Genomic DNA, 27827 nt, shown 5'->3' on the forward strand with positions numbered 1-27827 from the left:
TACATACTTCAATATCTTCTTTTCAATCTACGAATTTTGATTGATTTTTAGTGTTATTTGCAAAATACAAAACAATAAACACAAATTGCTTAGGTAATACAACGGGACATCGCAAGACTGATGGAAACATAGATACAAATTATATATATACTAATCGATATATTTATTGAAATAATTTATCGATAACTAAAATCATTTTCTCTGGACTATTTATCGAAAGAATAATCGGTAAAACCAGCGATAACTCCTTAATCATAGTTTATCATTACAAATCGAATATTCAAAATGTTTCCATCATTCTTGCTAGGGATATTTCTGATTGGTTTTTTTGTGTGAATAGTTTGAGACTTGAAAGTGCTGGGAACTTGTTTATAACAAATTCGATAGTTACACTCGACATATAATCGATATGTTTGTTTAACAGTAGTGGGAATGAGGCATGGATGGAATGGTTGTAATGGGGGCATTTCAAGAGAGGGACTTACCTTGGCCTTTTGCTGTTGCTTGAGCTCCTCCTTCTTGTAGTTGCGCTGGTAGGCGGTGATGACGCGGCGCAGGCGCGTATTCAGATCCTGCATCGATGGCCACATGGTGGCATCCTCGGCGGCAGCCAGGGTCGATGGTGGATAGCTGCCAGCGACGCTTTCCTCCTCGTCCAAGCCTAAATTTGAGTTGGAGTTAGCATTTTCGCAGTTTTGACCCGCTGGCTCAGAGGCAGACGCAGTCGTAGTCGTTGTTGATGGATTGGTAATGGTGGTTATAGTGGTGGTGGTGGTGATATTTGTGGTTGTGGTAGTGGTGGTGGTGGTGGTGGTTGTGTTGGCGTTAGTGCATGATTGAGAACCAGACTCGGCTGTTGCAATGTCAGCGGCATCAACGGCTTCGCCAGCGGCTGATGCTGTCGCTGCAGCGGCTCCATTGGCCAGGGCTTCGCTCTTAGCCACATCCAGATCAGTGTCCAATGCGCTGGCCGCAGCGGCTGTCTCAGCGTCGACGTCAACAGCAGCTGCTGCCGAGCTTGTTGAATCGGCATCAGCAACTGCCTCAGCGTCAGCGACTGCCACAGCCTCTGCTTTGCCTTCTGCTTTTTCATTACTTTTCTCAATTTCTTTATCAATTTCGTTTTCATTTTCTTTTGCTTTATCGTTTGCATTATCTTTTTCAATTTCGTTTTCTTTTTCTTTTTCTTTTTGTGCCAATTCATTTGGTGCCGCTGGTTCCGCCTCGACGGCGCTGCCATTGCCCACAACCGAGCCAAGTTCGGCGTTGGCTGCTTTTTGTACGATCGATCCATTGTTATCGCTGTTATCGCACTTATCGCTCTTACCCGACGAACTGGGACGCTCTGGATCTAGTGAGTCCTTGTTGTCGCCAGCTGTTAGCTTCGTGGAATCGGAGTCTTTGGTTGTGGTGGTGCCATCATCGTCCACCTCATCGCCGTCATCGTGCTTCGAATTTGCATCGTCCTCATTTCTGTGAAGTGAACAAGAATCGATAAGTAATTTAACTTAGTTATCGCCAACTATTTATCGATATTCACGCACAAGTCTTTGTGTGCTCAGTGTGACCGTATTACGGCAGGCCAATCATAAGGTATTCTAGAATTAAAAGCCGTATTTACGCTCTTTCGTTTATTTCCCTTACTTTCAAAGGCCAAGTTTTTAAGATCAATTTTCTTTTTATCTATATTGAATGATTAATATATTTTGGTCTATGAAAATGTAAATTAAAAACCCTCCAGTTTTCACTAGGAAATCTATATTGACTCTCATTTAAGCATCACAAATTTCTTCATACGGTCACACTGTATTACTTCATACACAACATCCTATTGAGCTCTTACACTAAATGTGTTTTCATGAGCAAGTTTAGGCATAATAACTCTTAGTTACATAGAGAACATTATTTCAGTTCAATTAACTTCTTATAAACCACTTTATATTACATATGTATATATCTTAAATCTCTACCAGTTGCTTCCACACATAAGGCTAGAGTCTGGTCCGAAGGCTTTTGTGATTAATATTAGTACTTGTGGCTTATGTGATATTACGAGAAATGTTCACCTATTTATGCGTAGCTCAATATGGAGGGAGGGGATATCGTGTGTGTGTGTGTGGGTTTTTGTTAATATTGATATATATGGTATGGCAGATATAAGAGATGTTTGTACTTACATTGGCAAACTCGTGACGGCCAAATCGTCACCGGCACCGGCGCCCACATGGGTAACAAAGCATAGATTTGGATCGGCTCTCATTTGACGATACATTTCACAGCCGTGCTTATACGTTCCAACCAATAGACTCTTATCACAACAAATGGGATTCCACCATGAGGATGGCACTTGATCGGGCGTTGGTGGCGGCCGAATTGGTAGCTCGCTGCATGATTCGATAGATATGCACACACATACGATATGTATATACATATATATATACACATATATTAATATATATATATAATATATATATATATAGATATACATATATTTGAAGATGAGGGGAAATAGAAATGAGTTGTTTAGTATAAATTTTAAATAAAAATGTCGTTTCTTTGTAATATGTCAATTTTTTATGGTTAAATAAAATTTGGAAAAAAAGTTAATTAAAATAAAAATTTCAAAAATTTCAGTAATAAATAAAAAAAAAAATATAAATTAAAAATGTATATATAAGTCTTTATTTCTTGTTAATTTGCCAATTTGTGCTACGGATTAAAAACAGTTAAAAACAAATTACATTGGATAGAGTTTCGAGTACAAAAACTACAAAATGCAACTTAAGTAAATTTCGAGTTAGTTTTTGGAATACTGAAAAATGATAGACGAGAGTGAGCTGACAAAATACAAATATTTTTTAATGAAATCAATTTTTATTTTTTTTTTTTATTTTTCTAAAAGTTTCTTGAAGTAAATTTTTCAAGCCACCCTCGTATGGAAATTTTGTTCTTTGCTTGATGTCATGTTTATTGGAACAATTCGTTGATCGATACGATATGACGTATAAAATGAGATTTCCCTCAGTATATAGCGAGATAGCGAGGGAGTACGATCGGGCGAGCGAACGGGCGAAAGAGAGCGAGATGTGTGTGTTTGAGTCTGTGTGTGTGTGTGTGTGTGTGCATAGATATTACCTTTCCAGATTGGGTGCTAGTAGTTGCTTTGCTTTCGAACTGCAGCAGTTGTTGTTGTAGTGGTAGAAGTTGTTGTTGTTGTAGTTCCAAAAGTAGTCAGTATATATAGAGTATATACATACATAATACACACACACATATATATATATATATATAGATATTCGTATTCAAATTAGCAAATTAGAAAATTCGTCAAAAGAAATTGTTCAAGTGCAACAAACAAAACACAGCGAGAGATAGAGAGAGAGAGATAGAGAAAAGTATTGGAGCTTACGATGCGAATACCATTTTTTTTTTGTATTATTAATATTTGATTAAAGGTTGGATTTATACAAAATGTATTTTAATAAATAGTTGCATAGAACAAATATTTGGGATATGAACGAACTTCTAAACATGGAGCGAAAGTTTTTAGTAACGAGCGAGAGCGAGAGAGAGAGGAGAGAGTTTAGTAACGAGTAAAGGAGTGGGTAGGTGTGTGTGTGTGTGTGTGTGTGTGAGCGAGCGAGCGAGAGAGAGAAAGAGCAGTTAGACAGCGAGCGCAGCACTCACACAAAAGCGATCAAATACCCAAAAATTTAGATAGAGTTGCGATCTTTAGTTCAATTTCAATTCAATTAATTCCACTTCAATTTCAGTTATATTTCGATTTCAATTTGGAACCAAAGAGCACAATTCCATTCCATACAATTTTCCATAGAGCAGAAATATTACTCGCGAGCTTAAGTAACAGAATCGAGTGTTTAGTTTAAGAGTTTAAGACTAACTAGCATTAAAAACAAATTGGCATTTTTTTTTCAATATTCAAAATACAATTAATAGGTTAAATAATAAAATAAAAATAAATAAAAAATATATGAATGAATATAGATGATATGTATATATATAGAAATATAATTGTGAGCAGTTATTTATATATAAAGAAAAACGAACGAATGCCTTGGCACGCTTGATTAGAGCGCAACAACAACAATCAGTCAATCAATCAATCAATCAATCAACGACAACAATCATGATGTGATGTGTGTTCAATGATCTACTACTATGCTCATAGATGTGTCTATCATTCGATTGCCTACCTGATGGGCGTGTTATCCTTAATCTGCTGCACAAATTCGCCAATGACCTCGTGCTGTATATAATAGAGCATGCGCACGCGCAGCAATACCCTGTAAAAACGTGAATAACGAAATTAACACAAATTAAACGAAACAAAACAAAACAAAACAGTGGGAGAGAGGGAGAGAGAGAGAGAGAGTTTTTGTTGTTGTTAGCAAATGTTAGTTTGGCCCACGAGTTGGTTGATTAGTTTAAACAAATTCGATTCCACACGACTCACTTATTGGCGTGTCTGCCCAGATGCTTCTTATAGGCGCCCTCCAGATACGCATCCGCATCGTATTTCTCCTTCTTGCTCCAGTGGTTCGGATCGTGGATGCTAGTGGGCGGTGCGGGCGCTGCTGTTGGCACAGCAACAGCCGCAGCCGCTGCCACAGCACTGGCACTGACCCCGCCCACCTGATCCTTGTCCGATTCCAGTGAGCCAGACTTGTGGGCGGGCGTCGTGTTGCCACTATTGCTGCCCGATGCAGTGCCCGGCGCAGGTGTCGAGCTGCCGCAGGCCATCTCCTTATTGGACTTGCCACCATTGCGTCCTGTCGATGACAAAAATATAGACAAATTCAGTTGCAAATTCCTCTCATCGGTTGAGCTATCCTGTCCGAGAGGAGCTCAACTTCTTGTTCGATATGTGGATTGATGCATGAGTTGAACTACTTGCAAATATTCCATTTCTAATTATGTACAAAGGCGATTATGATACAATATGATAGATGATATATGATATTAAACAATACATGTGTGAAATACAAAATAAATAAAATTTCTAATGGAACTTTGACTAGCCAAAGGCAAGTTCGACTTGCAAAGTGATCTTAAAAAAAATTGTTTTTAAAGATTTTTTTTACACATTTTCTATTAAAAAAAAAAAATCATATTTAATTTTGACTTCAGAAATTTTTACATAAATATTTTTGATCACTTTGCAGGTAACATTAAGTTTTTCAGAACATGATATTTTTTAAATAAAAAAATAAATAAAATTAATTATGATTATTTACAAATAGTGTTATATATATGTATATGGTTATATAAATATATGTATATATGAATGCTTATGTAGCTATTATATAAATCATAAAAAGGTTATAGTAAAAGGCATACAATTGCATGGCAACAAAACATACACACACTTTTCTTTATCTTTTTTCCAATTCGGTTCTTAACGTACGTCGGGTCGCGGTCAAAGTCGAGTCAGTTACTAAATTCTATATAGAGTGATTGGTGTATATATATATATTCGTATATATAAAACAGTTATTTGAACTATTTTTTGTTTTAGTGAATTTGACAAAAATTGAAATTGGGCAACAGTTAAGACATGGTGGAAAACACAGGAACCCAGTTAGAAGTATAGATCCATTGGAATATATTCATGTATATATGGTACATATATAGGCCAAGTAGAGTAAATAAGCTGCCAGCTGAAGATTTAGAATAATTAGCTAGTTAGAGTTAAGGTAGTCCAGCCCACAGGTATATAGTGTGTAAAATTCTATTTGGTTTTGTACAATACGAGTAAAAATTTCTAGTTCGAGGCAGCTCGTTTTTTTTTATTTTTTGTATTTTTTTGTTTTTTTTTTTATAACTCTCTACGTCCGTGCAGCAGTTGAAGTGCGTGAATGTATCTTTTACCATACCTTTGGCATTCCTACCTCGTGGCACCAAATTGTGTAGGCCACTATGATCCCTGCTGATCTTCTGCACCTCGCCGTCCTCGGTCGGTGTTATCAGATCCCAGATGAACGTCTTGATCTTCTCGTCACCCTTGTACACCTGCAGGCAGTACAGCAGCTAAAAGAGAGCAAGAGACCAGATTAGTTTCAGATTCAATGAGGCTGGGGGAAAAACTCATTGTTTTTTCTTGTTTGTTCAGCATGTTGAGAAGTTGTGTTTTTACTCAGCGAAAACCTAAAGTTTTCTCAATATTAGCATGATAGTCATCATTATATGGGATAGTATACATATATACTTGAGCTCTTTGCGATTCATCAGTTGTCACTTACTATAATGCGCGCACAGTCCTCGATGTCCACTTCGCGCCAGCCGCGCTTAAATTGACCCAATTCCAAGAGTTCCGTCCAACGACCCCAACTGCGAAAGGTAAAGGAAATCAGTGAGTAAACATAGATAAGATACAAGTAAATAAAAATACTATACGTAATGTTCTTATATATGTATTAAGACTACCTACGTGAGATGTTATGTTTGTGATTTAAGTAGGGTTTACGATAATTGTTCAACTCGTATTTCGTATCTTTCGTTTATGGATCAAGGGAAATGATCATAGTAAATAGTTTTAGTGGAGAGCATAGCAGGCTTAGTTGGAGTATTCTCTGTATTGTAAACAGTTCCATCATACACAATCAACTTTATGCACAAATACGTTCTTTTCGGCTATAAAATTTCTATACTAAGCAAGAGATAGAAGAGGGCAATAAAACGTTGCATTTAATTCCCATTATATATTTTGTTGTTTTTGTTGTCGTGCAAGGCAAGCAGTCATCATGTTTAGCATATCAGAGAAGAGCATCGGCACCATCGAATCGAAATTCAATGTCAATCGATCCCAATCGCAAGCGCCCGCCGTTATCGAGCCGGAGAATTATGAATTGGATATTGCGGCCATATCGCATAAATATCATTTAGATGATTATTTGCAAATGACGGATGAGGAGCGTCGAGTGAAATTAACGCAAATGGACGCATTGGACATGCTGCGAACGGTGGAGGAAATTCAAAAGGAATTGGCTATATATAAGCTGGAGAACTATATAATGGTTGATTTTCTGGAGAAGAATGATCCGAAACTTTTGGTTGGCCTGCGTCAGCGTCGCAACTCGATGGCGAAGCGCATGCAGTCAAGGACGCGGCCACAGGACAATCTGGCCCAGTCGAGTCGTCACTCTAGCTCCAAGCGATCCATGAGCTTGTCCATACACATGGGCGCTATGAGCCAAATAGGCGAGCGACGCAAACAGGTTGAGCACAAATTGAATTTCAAGGCCAAAGCCGAACTGGCCGAAAAGGCGGCAGCAGAGGTGGAGAAGCGAGTGATCGATATTGAGAGGAATGGTATGTTAAGAGCTCAGATATGGTGACACATAGTATCTATAGTAATATGAAAACATAGATTAAACTTAGGGTAAACTTAGGGTATATTATAGTATATAGGTATTCATAGAGCTTCAGTAAATTGAATAGGGTATGTACTTATGTTATATAGTATATATACAACAGTACTATGAATACATAGAGCAATCTTAGGACATATAGCATAGAAGCCTATAGATAGTATACATAACACTCATATACCTAATAACTTATACAGTATCCAATTCGATTCTCTTGCAGCTATGGTCGAGGTCAAGCAGCTGCGCGCTAAAATCGAGGAGCTGCACTATCGCAGCGAGGAGACCATTGAAACGGAAAAGAATTTCCTGTTACACTTTTTGCGCGACAGTAATGATATAGCATTTCTGGAGGGCGCTACGGAACGGCAGGTGGAACGCAAATTGCGTAAATTTACGGCCAACTGGTTTAAGAATGCGCGCGCACTGCTGGGCACGATGCGGTTGACCATAGTCTCGTTGCAGGAGACGTGTCAACAGCATCGCGCTGATCTGATAACCAAAGCCGATTTGAGTGGCATTTTGACGGCTGTCGATTTCGAGAAGCTGATTATCAAACGCACCGAGCTGACCAACGAACTGGAGGAGAAGAACACCCACATGGCTGGGCTGAAGGGTGTTACGGGCAAAACATCGCTGGCCATGACCGAGGAGAAGCAGGCCATGATGAATTTGGAGACGGAAATGCGTAATGTCCTCAATCGCACCGAGGAGATATCGCGCACGATAGTCAAACTGGAGAAGGAGGTGGCCATGGTGCGTGTCAACAATGAAAAGGATTATGTTATCTTGAATGAGCTGCGTGCCCAGCTGGAGGAATACGATGCTCCAAGTATTACCGAATATATTGAAAAGAAGGAGGAGGCTCTACTTTTGGAGAAAGAAGAGAAGATGCTGCAGCGTAAGATCTATATACTTAATATGAAACTGAACAATGTGATGAGACGTTGCAGATATCGTGATGATATATAGAAAAGATAGAAAGATTATTGCCTTACCCAAATGAAAGTAGTCCTTTCTCCACTTTGAAACATTCCGACTTGGCCCAGTTGCCATACTGAATCTCCTCTAGACCCAAAGCAGCCAGGGCATCACGCTCCCTGGGTATGTACTCATCGTGTCCCTTCTTCTCGCGGTTGCGATCGCGCTTCTCCTTGCGTCGTCTCGAGCGTAGACCTAGATTAAATAAGTTAAAATTTGTACAACTGTTTCTATGTTATGATTTCTATGACACCCACCTATGCCGCCCTCTTCATCGCTGTTCTCATTCGACGAATCCTCCGAGTTGATTTCCATCACATCCTCGTGTCCATAACGTTTGATCTGTGTGCGCCTTCTGGGCTCCGATAGCACCAGATCTTCGGTCTCATCACGTTCACAGGCATCTGGATCGATGTCCACTCGTTTGGCCCACTTGGTCCAAAAGTCGGGATCGTCTATGGTAATGTCTGAGCGATTGCCAGAGGCGGCAAATGAAGCCTTCGAGAAGGTCGAACCCTTCTCCGACTCCATAGTTATGACTTGTGTACGTCGCTTCAGAATCGAATCGATATCCTCTTCGCAGAACTTATCGCCCGCATTGTCGTCATCCATGACAGCGCCATAGGCGCCCTTCTTGAGCAAATCCTCGATCTCCTTCTTGGACAGCTGCTTGTTGTTGCCATCCTTGGAGCCGTGCGTGTTCATGGACTGCAGCACAGCCTTGTCCAGGCCCAGTTTCATCGAGGCCTTGTCGAACATCTCCCGCTCGTAGGTATTCCTACACAACAAACGATAGATCTTCACCATTTTGCGTTGGCCAATGCGATGGCAACGCGCCTGGGCCTGCAAATCGTTCTGGGGATTCCAATCGGAATCATAGATGATCACCGTATCGGCGGCTGTCAGATTAATGCCCAATCCTCCAGCCTTGGTGCAGAGCAGAAAGACAAAACGATCCGATCCGGGCTTCGAATAGCGATCAATCGCCTCTTGACGTAAATTACCACGAATGCGTCCATCGATCCGTTCGAACGGATATTTGCGGTACACCAAATAGTCCTCGAGTATGTCCAGGCAGCGTACCATCTGGCTGAAGATCAACACGCGATGCCCGTTCGCCTTCAGCTTGGGCAGCAGCTTATCAATCAGCACCATTTTACCCGCCGAGAGTATAAGATTCTTGTAGTAGGACTCGGGATCGTCGCCATGCTGTGCCTTAAAGTCATATTGGATCTGCTCCTCGGCGCCATTGAGCAAGTATGGATGTATGCAGCACTTGCGCAACTCCATCATCGTATTCATCAGATTGGGTATATTCGCCGAGGTCGTGCCCTTTTTGAGGAAGCTAAAGTTTTGCTCCAATATGCCGCGATAGTATTTCTTTTGTATGTTCGTCAGCTCCACTTCGATGATGGTCTCCTCCTTCGGTGCTAGAGACTTCTCGACATCGTCCTTGAGACGTCGCAACATCATCGGCTTGAGTAGCACTTGCAGCTTATTGACCTCCTCCTCGGTGCGCAGACTTCCGAATTCCGACATGAACTCCTCCTGCGACGAGAATTGACTTGGCTCCAAGAAGTTGAGCAAAGAGAACAGTTCGCTTATGTTGTTCTGCAGGGGTGTGCCCGAGAGCAGAACGCGATGTTCGAGATTGAGCTGTCGCAAACCCTCAAGCAGTTTGCAATTGCGATTCTTGAGGCGATGCGCCTCGTCGATCACACACAGACGCCAATTGAAGGCCTTCAGATCCATGTAGTCGGTGACAATCATCTCGAATGTGGTGATAAGGACATTGAATTTAATCGGCTCCTTAAGCACTTTGCCGCTATCTGTCTTGTAGTAGAACTCGTAGTCCTGTATCATTTGTTTGCTGGTCACCGAGCCGTGGTAGACCACCACGTTCATGTCGGTCCAGCCCTCGAATTCACGCTGCCAATTGGGTATGGTCGACAGAGGAGCTATTACCAAGAACGGTCCCCTTATGCCGTATTCGTAGACCGAGTGTACAAAGGTCAGACTCTGAATGGTCTTGCCCAGACCCATTTCATCGGCCAAGATGCAATTGTGTGAGTTATACCAGGAGAACTTTAACCAATTCAGACCCTCCAGCTGATAGGGTCGCAAGCTATTACCACCCTTATAAATGGGCGTCTTCTCCAGCTTCTTCCATTGCTCCGGATGTGGACGCTTACGACTCTTCCACTCACAGCGCAATGGCACTTTGTTGAAGCGCAAGTACTGCTCAATTTTATCATTATCTACATCCTCTTCCAGCTCCCAGGTGCAGTCCTCATAGGGCAATGATTTCCATTTAACCAAATAATGCTTGGTCGTCTCTCCGGTATTCTCGTCCGTATGGACGGACATGTCCAGAACACGATCCACCTCAACGAAATCGGGATTGAAGGGCTCCTCTTCGATATTCTCGAATATGTTGATTTGCTGTGCTTGCTTCTGCTGGAAGCGACGTATCTTTGCAGCCACACGACGATCTCCCTTGAGGAGTTCCTCTTCCGTGCGCCATTCGCAGTGCAGATAACTGAAATTTCGGTACTTCACAAAGTATTCCTCGACATCGATGAAGACTGGTTCGGGCTTATCATCCTTTGTAGCCGTGGATGATTTGTCGTCTCCCTCCTCTGCATCGTCTTCAGTCTGTTTTGTTGCCTCTTTGTCCTCGCTATCTTTATCCTTGTCTTCTGTCTTTGCTTCTGTTGTTGTTTCGTCTTCTGCTTTGACGTTCTTCTCATCTTTCTTAGCTTCCGCCGCTGTGGCGTCATCTACTTCCATTTTCTCTGTCGCTTCGTCTTCAGCATCTTTTTCCTTGTCCTTTTCTTTCTCTTTGTCACTTTCTGTCTCTGCTTCGGTTTCTTTTTCTTTAAGTTCCTCCTCTTTTACATCTTCCTTCTTTGGCTCAGCTGGCTTTTCTTGTGATTCATCAGTCTTGGCCTCTGCTTCTTGCTCATCTTCTGCCTTCTCCACCTTTTCTTTTTGATCTGCATCTTCAGCTGCCTTTTCCGGCTCTGCAGCCTCGTCAGTTTCCATTTTCTCCGCCTCCTTTTCGGGCGTCTCTTCATCACTCTTTTCTGTCTTTACTGCGTCCGGCTTTTCATCCACTTCCATTTTGCTCTCGTCTTCAGCTTTCGTCTCCTCCGTTGGTTTATCCTCTTGCTCCTTGTCATCTTCATCCATTTTCTTGACTTCTTCGTCCGCCTTTTCGGCTTTGTCCTCGGCCTTCTCAGCAGTTTCTTTATCCTCTGCCTTTTCCGTTTCAGCCTCGGCTGCTTCCGCTTTGATCTCTGCCTCCGTCTTAGGCTCTGGTGTCTTTACTTTGGGCGGCTCGGGTATCAGCTCCCGCTTGCCCATGCGCAGGGCTAGGACGAACTGCACCACCATGCTGTCCTCGTCGCCCGTATTGATGTACACATAGTTGGGTTTCGAGGACATGGCCGATGCAGCCGACTCGTTAGCACTCTGCCTCTCCGCCTTCTCAGCGGCTGAGGTGCTAGAGCTGGCCTCCAGTTGGCTGTTGGTGTCATCCGCTGCCACCGAGGGCTTCTCTTCGCCCGCTGAGCTACCAGCCTCGCCCTCAGCGCCCGACTGTGGCTCTGCCTTCTCCACATCGCTGCCAGCATTCGAGTTGGCTGCATTGGCCGACGACGACTTCTTTTCCTTCTTCACTGGGGAAGCTACCAGCAGGGAGTTCTCATCATCCGAGAAGCGTAGCATTACGTCGTCTATGTACTTCTTGCGCTGTGTGTTTCTCGAGGAGCGTCGCTTATTCGAGTCCAGTTCAGAGTCTGGCGGCGGCGATGGCGGCGGCGTACGATCCATGGTATCATCCTCGCCATCCGATTCGGGCACGATGCGTCCACGATTGCGTCGCTTCTTCAGGGCTTTGGCACTCAGCGAGCCTCGATTCCGTCGTGCACTGCCTCCCTCTTCGGACGTGGCATTGCGACGACTGCGCGCCGTCGAACGCTTCCGATCTCGACGGCTCGGCGTACTGGCTGCATCGCCGGCCGAGTCGGGCACCGAGTCCACTGTCTCATCGCCCACTTCGGCGTCTTTGTTGTCGTCGTCGTTCGCACCTCTCGGTATCTTCGAGACGGGTATGTCATCGTAGTCGGGTGATTCACCATCGACGCCTCCAGCTCCGCCGCTGGTCTCTGCCTCGCCTTCGCTGGATTTGGGCAACAGTGGCTTGTTATCCTCCTGCTCGCTGCCTTCGCCCGTTTGCTCGGCTCCATCTTCTCCGAACTGTTTGCGACGCTTGCTAACATTCGCTCGCTTGCGTGCGCCTCCAGGAGATTCTGTGGAGTTGGGATCATTGGGATCCCGCGGCTTCTTCACCTTCGGCGTGCGATCACGTGGTGGCTTATTTGGATCTTTGGGTGCGCGTGGCTTGCGCGGCTTCTTCTTCTTGCCACTGCCATCGGTGGAGGTGTCCAGCTCATTGGCCGAATGCACATCCTGCGATAGATCACCCATGCTCTCGCTATATTCGAGTAGACCGACAACGCTCGTATCGCCCGCTCCCTGGGTAACACAGTCCTCGGAGACGGGCAACTGAGTGGTGGGTATGGGAATGATGCTGCCACTGCTGCTGCTCGCACTGGCCGCAGCCACAACCACATTGCCACTGATGTCCATTAGTTCCTGTTGCTGTTGTTGCTGCAATGCAGCAGCTGCTGCCGCCGCCTTGTCACCCTTTTTGGCACGTGGCTTGCGCGGTTTGTTGGCCCCCTTGCCACGGCCACGCCCCGTTGTGCTGGAGACCTGTGGACTCTCGACCATCTGATTGTGCAACGCACTGCTGCCGTAGAGCGGCGGCATGTTCTGATACAACAGACACTGCGGCCCACCCGCACACTGCTCGGTCAGTTCGTGTTGCTGCAGCAGCTGGAGGCGCTCCTGCATGCGGATGAGCTTGTCCTGATGCTGATGCTCGTGTCCGGGCGGCATGCAATAGAGCTCTTGTATTTGCTGTTGCAGCGCGGCAATTTCCTGCTGATGCAGCATCGGATATGGTGGATACATGGCACCTGTTGCGCCTGGATATGGCGGCAACATGGGCTGCATGTGCGTCGGCGGCGGGGGTGGCGGAACTGCCGCAGCTGTCTGTGCTGTCAGTCCCGGCTGCTGCTGCTGCTGCTGCTGTGGCTGCTGCGACTGCTGTCCCTCGTAGCCTGTTAGCGGGTGCATGCCACTCACACCCAAAGGTGTTTGTCCCAGTGGCTGTTGCTGCTGCTGCTGCTGTTGCTGCGGTTGGCTGAGCGTGGTGTTGTCCATTTGCGTTTGGCTCTTGTCTTCGCTGATCTCTTCAGCGGATTTCGTTTCGTCAGCCAACTCGCTTAAGCTCTGCTCCGCCAGCAGCTCCTCTGTCTGCTGCTGCTGCTTGTTGCCGCTGTCCAGCTCCTCCGGCAACGTTGTCTCACTTAGAGTTTCGGGCTGCGTCTTCGAAATACTATTCTCGTCCTGGGCCAGCTGGGCGCACAAATCATCAGCACCTGTTGCCGGCTGCTGCTGCTGCTGCTGTTGTGGCTGCTGTTGCTGTGGCTGCTGTTGCTGTTGCTCCGGCTGCTCGCTCTTCGAGCTCTCGAATTCCGCATTCGATGATTGGGAATTGCTGTCGAGCAGCGCTGCCGCTGCATTGGCCGCATTCGAGGCAGCTGCAACGGCAGCGGCGCTTGTCGAGCTCATTGAATTGTTGTCGAAGAGACCAACATCCACGCCGCTCACATGATGGTGCGTGGTGTGCGTCGAGTCCGAGTTGCTGTTCAGCATGCCCCCGCTGCCGACGGTGTCCATGTTCGAGAGCAACGGCTGCTGGTTGTTGCTGTTGATGCTGCTCTGCGAGTTGCTGTCGTGCACCGAGGTGGGCTGGTTGTTGACAATGCTGTTGGTGCTGCTGTTGCTGCTGCTGTTGTTGCTGTCGTTGGCCGCGACAGCCAGCGTTGACGAATCATTCGAGTTGGCTGTTTCGTTCAGTATGCTGCTCAGATGATGCGAGGGTGTTGGTGGTGTGGGCGTGGCGGGTTGCTGTTGCAATTGCGCCTGCTGTTGCACCTGCTGCTGCTGCTGTTGTTGTTGCTGATGTTGCTGCTGCTGCTGCTGCTGTTGCAGCTGTGGTATGGGCGAACTAACATGCGCTGGCGACATTGTTTGCTGTGTTGCAGCTGCAGTTGCTGCTACTGCAGCAGCTGTGGGGGCTTGCTGTGTATCTCCCAGTATATTGGCAAATGCATCAAATTGCTGCTGATGCTGCTGTTGTTGTTGCTGCTGCTGCTGCTGTTGTTGCTGCTGCTGCTGTTGATTGCTGCTCTGCTGCTGCGCATAGTTGGGCAAATGTTGCTGCTGCAGCGGCGACTGTTGCTGATGTATGGGCGACTGATGCTGCAACTGCTGTTGCTGTTGCGCCTGCAACTGTTGCTGCTGTGGCTGTTGAGCTGCACTGGCCTCCAGCGAAGGCTGCTGCTGCTGCTGTTGCTGATGATGCGCCGCAGAGCTCAGATGATGCATGCTGGGCAAACTCTGCTGATGCAGCGGCGAGGAGGACATCTGTGCGCTCAGTTGCGCCTGCTGCTGATTACCACCGACAATATCATTGATGGAATGCTGCAGTTGCTCGTTCAGTTGCTGCTGCTGCTGCTGCTGCTGTTGTTGTTGCTGCTGCTGCTGTTGCTGTTGCAGCACTGGTGCTGGCGGCTGTGGTGGTGGTGCAGTGGGCGCTGTTTGCTGTGGCTGCTGTGTGGGCACAGAGACTGGCACGGGCACGGAGACAGGCACCGGCACCGGCACCGGCACGGGCACCTGTTGCCCCATACTCTGTCCGTACATGCTCAGCTGATGCTGATGCTGCTGGGCTGCTGCCGCCGCCGCTGCTGCTGCTGCAGCTGCGGCCTGTTGTTGCTGTTGTTGTTGCTGTTGCTGCTGCTGCTGTTGCAGCAGCGCGTTCGCTTGTGCCTGTTGTTGCGCCTGCTGCTGCGCCGCCTGCTGTTGCGCTTGAGCTTGCTGTTGCGCTTGAGCTTGCTGCTGCGCTGCCTGTTGCTGAGCCGCCGCCTGCTGCTGCTGTTGTTGTTGCTGCTGCTGCTGTGGCGGCGGCTGTTGTGGCGCCTGCTGTTGCATCGCCGCCATGTGCGGCGCGCCCCATTGCTGATGGTGCTGTGGAGAGGGTGAGGCGGGCATGCGTGGTCCTCCCATGACCGCAGCGCTGCGATACGACGAAGGATAGTCCATGGGCGGCAGCCCATGCGCCTGTGTGGGCATAACCATTTGTTCGAGTGCTTGCAGCGTGTTGACCACAGGCGGAACAACGCCGCCGGCTGCCACACTGCTGACTGGGACCTTGGCATTGCCGACTGTGGCTGAGCTCGGTGGTTGCGCTCTGGGCGAGGGCAGACCCACCATGCCTTGGATGCTGTGCTGGCTGGGCGAATTGACCTGCTGCTGCTGCTGTTGCACCTGCTGCTGCTGCTGCTGCTGGGCTGTTTGTGGTGGCTTGGCGGGCGATACGCCGGGCCGCGGCGACATTTGCGGATGCGGCGACATTGTCGGCGGGCGTGGCGACATTTGTGGCGATAGCTGTGGAAATGGTGCACGATATTGTGGCGAGGAGTTGAGCTGAGCGCTGCCCTGATGCTTGCTGCTGGACATGTAGGGCGGCGCACTCTGCTGCTGTTGCTGCTGTGCCTGTTGCTGCTGCTGTTGTTGTTGTTGTGCCTGCTGTTGCTGCTGTGCCTGCTGCTGCTGATGATGGCTGCCATAGCTGGGCGGCATGCCCATGTGCGGCGGCGGCAACACAGCGCCTGGCAGCTGCTGCTGCTGCATTAGGCTCACGTGGTTCGGTTGCTGCTGCTGTTGCTGCGCCTGCTGCTGCTGCTGGGTCTGCAACTGTTGCTGCTGTGCACTGGCTATATGTGAGCTGGGATGCGCACCCAACTGCGCAGCCTGCTGCTGCTGCGCGGTTAGATGATGCGACGGCGGCGCTGCTCCGGGCACGTGTTGTCCATAGGCGCTCGCCTGATCCAGTGCCGCATGGCCGTAGCCCACATGCTGCGGAGCGCCGCGACCCGGCTGATGTTGCATCGGACTGCCGTACGGACTGTGCGCGTATGCCTGTGGTGCCGCCGGCTGTGCTGCTTGAGCCGGCGCACCTGGATACAGCGGATGCTGGCCGGGCGCTTGTGGATAGTGCTGCGGCAGTCGAGCCTGCTGCTGGCTCTGCTGCTGCTGCTGTTGTTGCTGCTGCTGTTGCTGTGGCGTGGGTGGCTGCTGTTGTTGCTGCTGCTGCTGTTGCTGTTGTGGTGCCAGGCTGCCGTAGCCACTGGCGCCCAGGGCACCCATCATGTTCTGCTGTGCCCCGTACGGCACCAGCTTCTGCTGCTCCTGCTGTCCATAGGCGGGCATATGTTGGCGATAGGCGCTGGCATTGCTCTGACGCTGCTGCTGCGTCGGCGGCGCTGCCTGCGGATGTCCGTAGGCGCCTAGACCGGCACCGGGATATGCGGCCGCTTGGCCCGGCACAGAGGGCGCTGCACCCCAGCCGCTTAGATCAGCCATGCCGACGCCCATGGCCGCGTGCTGATCGGTGGGCCCCAGCCCGTAGAGATTCTCCGCCGTTGGCTGGTACGATGGATATTGTGGCTGTTGCTGTAGCGGATGCGGCGCTCGATGACGCGGCGGATAGCCACCGGGCGGGCCCATGGCTCGAGGATTTGCCGCTGCGGCAACGGCTGCTGCGGCGGCCGCATCATAACGGTAATAGGGATCTCTGTAAGCGGATAATGAAATTATATGAATTTAGTATTACTTGAAAATGCGACGGAACTTAGAGCAAATAGAGCAGGTGATATAATTACTAATAATATTATTTACATCTAAACTAATTCTCAATTATCTTTAATTAATTAAAATCTTGTGATAATAATACAGTTACTGCATTCATATCATATATCATGTATGTATTTTAATATTGCATTTTTCTAAGTATTACAGTTGCCTTTAGTCTATCATCTACAACATTATTACTAACATTAAGATAATTATTATTATTATGATTATTAAAATCATTTTTAAAACTATAATAAAATTGATAAAAATTATATATAAAATATTTATTGAAATAGTCAGTCAACAACAAAGCTACACTTTTATTTATGGAGTATAAATGAAAACCTAATAGGACTCACAAAAATGAACTTTTACATATATAAATAGATAGATATTAGATTACTATACATTATGCTTTGATTATTGGCGTACTTTTGCCATTTATACTAAATAGTCTATCCAACACTCACCCACACACAACTAACATAACCCATTTCCATAGAAAAAAAGCTTTTCTAGCTCCCCCACACATATATATTGAAATAAAAAAAAAACCTCGTTGAAAAACTCACCCTTGATGATTTCCGTGAAACATATTTTGTGCATTTCCATCCATCAGATTTTTGAAACGCAGCGCACACAGAAATGTCCCGTTACGTGCGTCAAAGGACGCAACGCTGCGTTTTAGGTTTGGTCGTCGATTGGCTTAATTTTGATGCCGATCTCTGCGCGTGGCAAGGCTATACTTGATGGGAGGGTTTGTGCTGGTATTGTTGGGGGTATGTCTACGGTCTTGCAGGTTGTGGTGCGTCCTGCTGCGATGACGTTGACTCATTTAACCACAATGCACTGTGAGAAAAACCTCTGTCTAAATGTCAACTTGAAATTATTGGTCGGGTTTTTCTTCTTTTGATTTGTTGTTAAGTTTGTTTTCTAACTACTAAACTTAATTACAGCTTTTAGATTTTTTGTTGTTGTGGAACGTCTTCCGTTATATTTATAAATATCTATATATATTAATATATGTTATTATCTTTTGTTTTCTTTTATAGTGTATACACATTTGTGTTTGTCCTTTTTGTTGTTTCGCACACTTCATGGCCGACCTTTGACATATTCGCAGTGAAACGTTCGCTCACAGCTGCAGAGATAACAAAATTTTCGATTAAATATAAAAAAAAAAGGCTTGCTAACATAACCTAAAAAAAAAATGCCCAATGCCTAAACTTTTGCGTAAAACGGTAAATTAACGAGCTTTTATATGTATATGTATTGAGCGTATTTCTATAAATGTAGAATCTGTAATGAAAAGAGATAAGAATAAGGTTTAATTAGTAAATAGTTTTTATTTAAAGAGGAATTTACTTTATACATATATACTATATAGAGTAGCTATGCTTATATTAATATATTCTTAGTTCAATTGGTTTGTCTGCTTTCTTTTGCTGTTGTTTCCACTTCAACTTTTAAGGGGAAAAGCTATACGCTTATGGATTTCATTGTTTACACATACAACGTACAGTTTGACCCCCTAAACATTTGAGTGTTTTGTTCACATTTGTTAAAATATCTTGTGAATCTTAAAAGCTAGGCTGTACCCGAAATACCATCCCCCAAAAGACGTAAGACATAAGCCGTGAAACGTAAGACGTAACAAAAGAGGCTGCTAACGAAACTGAGCTGTGAAAAGTGTTGACGAAACAGGGACACAAAAAGGGAATAATGAAAAGAGTGTTGGCAATTAATGAGGCGTGGATTAAGACTAGTTGTTCGCCTCAAAGCCCCCACCCCCAACCACCTCAAATCTTTTTTGGAGGCTGTTACGAATTTTATATGATTTCGTTGTTGTTGCTGCTGTTGTCGTTGTGTTGGTGGTGGCGACATCTTTGCAGTGAGAAAAAACAATGCCAACTCTATCGATTTTTCGCATTGTCTGCAAAGGTTTAGCCCCAAAAAAAATCCAAGCAACCTAAAGTAGCAGCGCAGCAGCAGCAGCAAAAAGCATGAAGAAAAAAGTAAAACAACATAAAATAAAGCACACCAAAAAAAGGTAATGCGGGTGTTGCCCGTTGAGCAGCGCGTTTTTTGAGGGGTTGAGCAGCAATGCCCAAAAGATATGCAAATGTTGCAAACAGCAGCCAGCTAAAAGGAGCGGGGCATCTGTACAACTGTATGTGTATAATATATATAAATATGTGTGTGTGTAAATGGAAAGTGTATGCCAAGTGGAGAGATACAGCGACACAAAACTACAGTTAACGGAATAGTACATACGAGAGATATGCAAGCAAGTCAAACGCATGCTAAGCTACAGTGGTTGCTAGTTAATGAAACTAGAGTGAATTTAAATATTAGTATAACACACTAAATATTGCATTTAACTGAACAAATTCATAAATAAACAAGGTTTCTGTTGTTTCAGAATATACTAATTATTATTACTGCAAATCGAAATCCGCATTCAACTAAATTATTTGTTTAAATAATTTAATAAATTTGATTGAATGCGAATTTTATTATTAGTATGACTATTGCAACTAAAGCATTTAACTCTGCAATTAATATATTGCATTTAAATTAGCAAGCAACCACTGTGCAAAATATGCAGTTAGCAAGTCAAGCACACACATACACACACATAGAGGTACCAAATTGCGCTCTATGTGTACTGTTATAAATACGTGCGCACATATTTCGCTTGCCAGACAGTCAGTCAGCCAACCACAGTGGCAACACTAACTCACTCACACACACACGTATGCACGTACATATACAAATATCAACAGCCATCACACAACACACACATGCATCTGAAAACTTATGTAGAGTGCATGACATGAGCGCTAAGCGCGCTTAGCCCATGCCTTCAGCTCACTCTCCCACTACCAAATGCCTGCGCCTCCTTCGCCACCTCCTCTTTCCTATTCGTACAGCACCAGCTCTCTTTTACCCTCTCTTGGCTTCTTCGCACTCGCGCTCATTGGGCAATCATTTAGTCAGTCGTCGTTGTTGTTTGTTGTTGTTGTTTGTAATCAATTACATTTTGCTTTTGCAATTTCAGCTATTTATTTATTTAGTTTCGGTTTTTTTTTTCTTCCATTATTATTAGTCTAGCTACTTGTGTGTGTGTAAAGTTTGTATCTAGCAGATAGCTATGTCTATACGTATGTTTGTATATGTGCCTGTATAAATGTATATGTCATTGAGTTTACGTTTCAAACTGTTTTTTTTTTTGTGCCTCTTCTTTCGCTACGTTTTCGGCGTCGCCAAGTAAATGCAAAAACAATAAACTAAAAGCAATAGTAATATGTAAAGCAATAACAACAACGACAAAGCATCTGAAAACATTTTTTGTTGTTTTCTGTGAAATTATGTGTGTGTATTGGCGGCTATGCGCGCACAACTGTACTTTTGTTTTAAATAAGCGAAAAATCGATTAAAGGTGATAATAGACAAGCAAATTTCTGTGTGTGTCCAACTCTTGGTGACGACAAACGTCGCCGCTGACCCGACGCAGCCGCGACGCGACGCGCGCTGCTGCTTCTACTTTGTCTTGCTGTTGTTGTTGCTAGATGTCAGACAGGCAGTGACAGAGGCGGAGACAGAGACTGAGACGTAAGCAGCAGCATTAGCTTTGGCTCTGTTTTATTTTTATTGCGGGGCATTTCATTTGCGTCGAGTGTTCCAAGTGTTGATATTGTCAACCATCGATAGTCAAATTATGCTGGCTATCGATAACGGAATGCAAATCATATCAAATCTTGATCTCAATCAGAGAAGAGCAGCTTGAAGCATAAGTAGCAATTCAAGAAACTTCAACAATCTTCAATCAACAACAAAAACCAGCTATCAAATTATATGATTAAACATTTTGCAACAACAATGAGAGCGCACAGGCAACCAAAGTTCATTCACCTTTACCAAAAAATAATAAAAATAAAAGAAACAACAAAACAAAAACCAAAAAACTTTGTGTAGTTAAGGCTTTGCTTTTGCCTTTGCTTTGGCTTTGGCTTGCGGCATTCGTGTTTTGAAATGTAACCAACATTTGACCCATAATAAATAATAATGGCATGAGAATGGAATGTGCAGAGTGTTTGTTTGTTGTGTCATTCCGGCAGAATGGAAAGAAATGCGCCTCATACATATGTATGTATGTGTTTGTGTGTGCACATATTGCTCTCTAATGGCAATCAAGTCAAGTAGTCAAGTGGCTTTTGGCTTGTACGCCGCGCACTAACAGTAACTAAAAAGTACAGTTGGTTTTTGTAAGAAAAGCAACAACAAGCACCAACAGCAACAGCAGCCAGTCAGCCAAAGAAGCAGATGATGGGTGCTGCGCGCACACACACGCACACATGCATACATAAAAATGGTAATAAAATAGGTAAAGTTACAGCCACACACAGTTGTTTCTTCTTCTTTGCTTTGTCTCTTATTTTGGTTCAGCTAAAGAGCAGCAAATACAGTAACGTATATTACAACACGTCGCAGCTTTTTGAATATGTAACGGTGCATTTATGACGTGCCTGTGCCTGGGCAATGATTGGGTGGCAGCACCGATTGTGCTGGCGTTGCGATTCGTCAGGAACGGAGCAAGAAATATCGAAACCTCAAATTTTGACGCCATGTTTCCCGCTAGAATTTGCCGAAAAAGACAAAAAAAAAAACGTGTAGAACAAATGACCATAGCCTGACCCGATTATCGAGTTAAACTGTTGTATAAAATTTGCACCTGGACCTAAACCGGATAGTGCCATTGTGTATGCAATAACAGCAACAACAACACTAAACACATCCGAACTGAAACAAACTTGCAAACACACAAGAGAGTGATACGCTACGAAACAAGAGAGAGCGAGCGAGCGAGAGAGCGCGCGAACGAGAGGCAATGAACGAGAGCATTTTAGCTGAGCGCCGGCTGACTGAGAGCGAAGACGAGAGAGAGGGAGAGCAGAAACAGAGAGCAATAGCGGCGAGTAAAGAAGAAAACAAAGAAGGAAAAGAAAAAACAGCCCAACAAGTGAAAAAAACGTAACAACAAAAACATGTGGCAAAAGCATAGCGTGCGCTAAAGAGCCAGCCAAAAGCGAAATTACAAAAGCAAAGCGAGTATATCACGTGCTGCCGCTGCCGCTGCCGCTGCCACAGCCGATGGCACAGGCCGAACAGAATGAGCAGAGACAGCAGCAGACATGGGTTGGGGTGGGTTTTGGAGCAACAGCAACGGCAACAACGTGTGCCGGCCTTTGGCGGCAGAGACTGAGCGAGCGAACAGCGACGCAAACTGAGGCGCCAGCCTCATGTTAGACAGATGGCCGGCAATGTTGGAGGCGACTGAACGACAGACTGCGCCGTCGGCGTCAGTAGCGTCGGCGGCGGCTTTCGTATAGAATGAGCGTTGAAAAGAGACGACCAGTTGACAAGAGCAGTCAAAACAAAAATGCGAATGAACTGAACGAAAAGCAGGGCACAATAGACGAGACGATTACTTTTTGGAGTTGGTACAAGAAATTGTTGCTGTTGTTGTAGTTGATGTTACTGTGAATGCTTGTTAGTTTGATAAGTTGGGTGGTGCTGCGGATGGCGACATGGAAAGGGAGCCGGGTGGGTTGAAAAGCGAAATCTGGCAAAACGCCTGCGACCGACTGTGAAATGTAACGAACGCGCGTCGCGTAGATACAACAAAAAGAGTGTGTAGAGCAGCAGCAGCAGCAGCCATGATGGCGAGAATGGCCAGCGACAGCGATGATGACGAAGACGGCGACAAGTACAAAACACGTATTAAGTATGCATGTGCATGTGTATGGGTGTATGGGTGTATAAGACTGGCTGAGTTTCTCGCTGTGTGTGTGTATTGGAGATTCGCATGATTCGTGCAAATTCGCCGCATAGTTGCCCTGCTGCGGCGGCGGCTGCCGTTGGTATGTTGTTTGCTCTTGTTGTTGCTATTGCTATTTTATTCGCATATCGTTTAAGTACGCGCGCGTATGAGTGTGTGTGTGAGTATCGTATCTCCGTGCTCTGTCATGGGCATGGGCTGCGCGTGTATTTGCCTGCGAATGGGTATGCGTACACGACTGTGTGTGTGTTTGTGTGTTGGTGCGTTGGGGTCGTCGTCGTTCATATGTTTTTGCTTGTTGTTTGGTCGGTTTTGATTCGGTTTTGGATGGATGATATGCTTTGGCTTTGGATCGCCGCCTGCTTGCCTTCTGCTGTTGCTGCCTTTCATCCATCCATTCGCGCTCTCCATTTGCCGTTTTGGCTCTCGCGAACGACGACCGGTCATGCAAGAGTGTGGACTGTAAATGCATGTGTGTGTGTGTGTGTGTTGCTGCGCTCTTGCCGTGCTTCGATGAATTGTTTGCTTCAGTTTATGCCGTTGTCGCCATAGTCCAAGTGATGCGACGTCATCATCGCCCCGTCGCTCTCATTTGCACGTTAAGCTAAGCGCGTTGTAGTTTTCTTTTTATTACTTAAATTTTTCGCCGGAACAGTGATACCCAAAAACTCAAATGCCTGGCCGGCCTTTGCTCGCTCGTTCTCTGTCTTCCCACACTATTTCTCTCTCTTTCATTCAGATGCAGTCTTTGTATTTGTTGTATCACGTTGTTTTGGGGGCGCGTGTGACGTTTATTTTATTATTCTTTTTTACAACTTTTTTTTTTTGGTCGGCCGTCCAAGCAAAGAGTTGATTGAAATTATTTTAGCTTGTCTGTGTGTGTGAGTGTTCGTTTTTCGCTCAATTCGTCGACTTGTATGTGTGCGTCTGTATGGGTTTGCTCGTTCATTTTTATTTGCTGGCTGAGTGACTGACTGCTGGCAACGGCCGGCTTGTGTGTGCGTGTATATGTGTGTGCTTGTGTGTATCTGCTTTTGGTTAAAGATACATAATTATTTCTAAAAAGCATTTTCTGCCTTGCCATTGTTGTAAATTTCTCGAAATTTCACGTTTCGCTTGTGCATAACATTCGCATTCGTATTTGAAATTTCATTACCGCACCCAACTTAATTAACTATAATTATAATATAAAAAGTACTCGTGCCTAGCTAGGTATAGGCTGTTTATATGTATGTAAATATTTATATATATTACGTATCTATGTATGTGTCCATATAGATTTGTATATTTGCTATTTCACTCACCTCTTTGCTTCTACTTCTGGGGGCTGCTAATCCGTTGGACTTTTTGCGTGTTTATTGCTTTGTAGTACACATTGAATACTTTTTTGATTATGCATTCGTTTCTGGTTTCTTTTTTTTTGTGTTTGCGTTTGAGTGTTTGCCCGATTGACAGACCGCGGCGTTTGAACCTATCGATAGTTATGCATGCAGCGCCATTTGCCTTTTACGCGACATCGACAACTTTGAAATGTGAATGATGACGAACAATGACGGATAGCGAATGCGAGTGCCAGCAACAACAAGAACAACAATGCTAATTCGAGTGTAGATACACACACACATATATACATATACGAAGCAACACATGCGAAATAATAATTGTAGCACAATTGCACCAACAACAACTACGACTGCTACTACTACTACAACAATAACAAAGCGAGCAGAAGAGAAAGAAAAAACCGACGGCAATAGCAGAAGTAGTAACTGAAACGGACGCGGCGAAAACTACAAAAGCGCAACGACTGAGCTGAAGCTGCTGCCCATTGCTGTTACTTCTTCTTTGTGCTGCTGTGACTTGAGCAAATAGCTCATACACACACACACAGACACACACACACACACACACACACACACACACACACACACACACCAATGCAATCGCTCACACACGGACACACACTCACGCGCGATAATTACAATTAAACTTGATATACGCACAGCGCTCGGCTATTGGGGCCGGTGTTCTGTCACCGCCGCTGCCAGAGCTAAACACAAAGAAATCGATAGATATTGCTGAAAAGAAATAATAGGCGTATGAGCGGCAGACGTGAAAACGTTTGTGTAATTGGAAAAGGAAAAGCAGCCGTGGCAACGGATTGGGGCACAGAAAGAAGTCATGAAGAGCACTTTTTTTTCTACAGCCGCCACAGACGACACGACTGCTGCTGTCGTCAGTGTTGCCACATTGTGAGAGAAGACAAATCAAACAACAAAAAAAGCTAACTTTTTGTGAAAAATTAATCGTTTTGATGTAGATGTACGTAAACAAATTCTCCAGTTTTATCTGTTATATATTTAATAATTATTTGTAATATATTTAATAAATATTTGCATATTTGTATTTTAATGCAAAAATCAAAATTTCTTTAGGTGGTCAATTGGCTAATCTCTAACTATTAATTACAACCTGATGTGTGCAAACAAATGCTTGCTGCTACTTTCATTTTGCAATATCTTTTGACATATTTATATTTTTTAATATAACAATGCAGTTTGAAACTGAACCGTAATTGTCGCAGCCTTCTTACTATCACAGTTTTATCGCTCATCAGTCAGATTTTAGCATTAAATAAGCGCAATTGGCAGCACCGCTGCTTGTCGTTCCTGATGGCGCCCGTGAGCGCAATGAAAATTTACGCTCTCATCAATTGCGCGTAGTGCGAGAGATAGAGAGCGCGCGGATATAAACAGCGATTGCCCCGGCTAGAAAAACGTGCGGCTGCCGCTGCTGCTAGCCTCTACGTGTATGTGCGCAAAGGAGGTAGACAAATGACAAACTACCACAGAGCTGAGACAAATCAAATGTAGAAAATACAAATACAATGCTAAGCCCATATTAAGGGCCGGCAACAAATTCTGCTTTGTCATTGCCACACACACACACATGGATACCGTTGCATGCAGATGTTCTTGTTTGTCCTGCAACTGTTCAAACGCGTAAATCAGTGAAAATATATATACACATACACAAGCACAAACGGCACACACCTTCACACACACACAAAGCACGAAATATGAATAGAGCCCAAAGGAACAACAACAACAACAACGCAATATGTACGCAGCGGGGGCGCGCAGCAGCCGAACGACATGCGACACGAAAACGACGACTCGAACAAGCCAACAGCTCACATTTGCACAGGTGTGTGCATCTGCATGCGATTGTGTGGCAACGCTGCAGCGACGAGAGACCAATACATACACATTTCAAATGTATGCTGGCTGCGAAAAACATTTTTTTTTTTTCATTTTCTGGGTGCTTGCAAAATCAACGCGGGACACACGCCACTCACACCAAATACAACTACAACAGAGTTCAGATACAAAACAAATGTAGCAAGAAGCAGCGGGCACAAAGAAATGAAAATATAAATGGCGAACTCGCCACGGCAAATAATTACAAGCACAAATGTAAGACATTTTATTGCATTTACACAAACACACACACACGCATATAAATGCCATAAGCACACTAAATATTTGTGAAAATGGGCGAAAATCATTAACAAGACGCCGCAAGCTGCTCTTCTCTGTCGCGGCAGAGATGCAGTGATAGCAATTACAATTTTTTTTGTATAAATAGAAACAATAAAATTAAATGAAATTAAATTAAACAGCACCACCCTCACAAGTTAATTATTATCCGAAGCACAAACTACTCACACTCATGTGCATTTGCACAAGACAAAAAGACGGGGAGGCAATAATCATTATTATAATCAAACATCATCATCAAGCGAAAATCGAGCATCGCCATCACACTCACACATAAATATATTCACGTATATACATACAACTGCACTAAACTCACACAGCGACAGATAGCGAGGTCCATTTTTAATTATACAAAAAGGTAACGAAAAAGAAGTCACTTTATTGCGAACGCATTTTAATTCACGCTTTTACTGCATATATATACATATATATATATTCTTTTTACTTTGATTTCAATTTTTTTTTTGTCTAGCTATGCCAATTAATTAACACATACACGCACACACACATATATATATATATATATATACATATATATACACATGCACTTGGCCATAATTCGGAAAAAACAATTGAACGTTGACTGCGACTGCGGCTGCTGCTGCTGCGGTCGTCGTCTCGCGAAATACATATTTCTTTTGCCGTTTTTCTCGTCGTTTGGGTTGTCGTTGTCGCCGTCGTCTTGTACTCTCGCTCTCTACTTCTTTCACATTTTTTTCTTCGCTCGAGTGTCTGGTTTTCGTTTCGTCGATTTTCAAAATCATATAACATTTGAAATACGCTCAATACTCGTTTCGTATTTAGCGCAAATTGTTGCCGGCAACTTTGTTTGCATTTTGCTATTACATTTAATTAATTAATCAATTTATTTTTGCCGTTTTACGCAAATTTTTCAGCAGCACTTTGTCAGACATGTACGCACCACATCAAAGACCTCCATTTTGTTTAGCAGCGATTAGAGATGACCGATATACGGTAGGCAGCTCGCATGCTAAGTATTTTTAAAGTAACGATTAATCGCATTAAAATTTATTTGGAAATACGTACGCAAATCGCCGTGTGTATAGACATATTTTTTTATAGATTTAATATTTTTGTTTGGTATAACAGGTCTGAACAGTTAACTAAACAAAACGCGAATAAACCTGAGTATCGTTTCCGATAACATACTATCGATATAATGGCTACACTTTCAAGTGCGCGCACCATGTATGACCGTATAAATTT

At 44.5% G+C, this 27827-nt stretch overlaps 2 protein-coding genes and 1 long non-coding RNA gene across 18 annotated transcripts in view; 2 read left to right on the forward strand and 1 right to left on the reverse strand.

The window, feature by feature from the left end:
* Positions 1-10323, forward strand: part of LOC115563419 (cilia- and flagella-associated protein 263) — a 69253-nt gene extending 58930 nt beyond the window's left edge. Inside the window, exons 2-3 of the mRNA XM_089257565.1 lie at positions 6749-7329; positions 7609-10323. Of these exons, the coding sequence (XP_089113691.1) occupies positions 6762-7329; positions 7609-8357 (1317 nt within the window). The 5' untranslated portion in view covers positions 6749-6761 and the 3' untranslated portion in view covers positions 8358-10323. The remainder of the gene's footprint in view (positions 1-6748; positions 7330-7608) is intronic.
* kis (chromodomain helicase DNA binding protein kismet) overlaps positions 1-27645 on the reverse strand; it is a 47028-nt gene extending 19383 nt beyond the window's left edge. For 3 of the 16 annotated variants that reach the window (XM_089257557.1, XM_089257560.1, XM_089257555.1), the window contains exons 1-11: positions 27523-27645; positions 17771-18339; positions 8624-17139; positions 8384-8561; positions 6261-6348; positions 5910-6048; positions 4475-4790; positions 4215-4304; positions 2178-2384; positions 1328-1473; positions 486-661 (exon numbers count right to left, since the gene is read on the reverse strand). In XM_089257557.1, the coding sequence (XP_089113683.1) occupies positions 486-661; positions 1328-1473; positions 2178-2384; positions 4215-4304; positions 4475-4790; positions 5910-6048; positions 6261-6348; positions 8384-8561; positions 8624-17139; positions 17771-17814 (9900 nt within the window). In that variant the 5' untranslated portion in view covers positions 17815-18339; positions 27523-27645. Of the gene's footprint in view, positions 1-485; positions 1474-2177; positions 2385-3135; positions 3175-4214; positions 4305-4474; positions 4791-5894; positions 6049-6260; positions 6349-8383; positions 8562-8623; positions 17140-17770; positions 18340-27446 lie in introns of all 16 variants that reach the window. The other 13 variants (XM_089257553.1, XM_089257548.1, XM_089257546.1 and 10 more) reach the window with 8 other exon arrangements.
* Positions 20170-24674, forward strand: LOC149091607 (uncharacterized). The gene is made up of 2 exons (XR_016196424.1): positions 20170-20772; positions 20806-24674. It is a non-coding gene; the product is annotated as an uncharacterized LOC149091607 (long non-coding RNA).
* Positions 27646-27827: the final 182 nt, after the last annotated feature.

The sequence above is a fragment of the Drosophila navojoa genome, chromosome 3 (genome assembly GCF_054131105.1).
Source record: "Drosophila navojoa isolate 15081-1374.11 chromosome 3, UAZ_NAV_1.0, whole genome shotgun sequence".
NCBI lineage: Eukaryota > Metazoa > Arthropoda > Insecta > Diptera > Drosophilidae > Drosophila > Drosophila navojoa.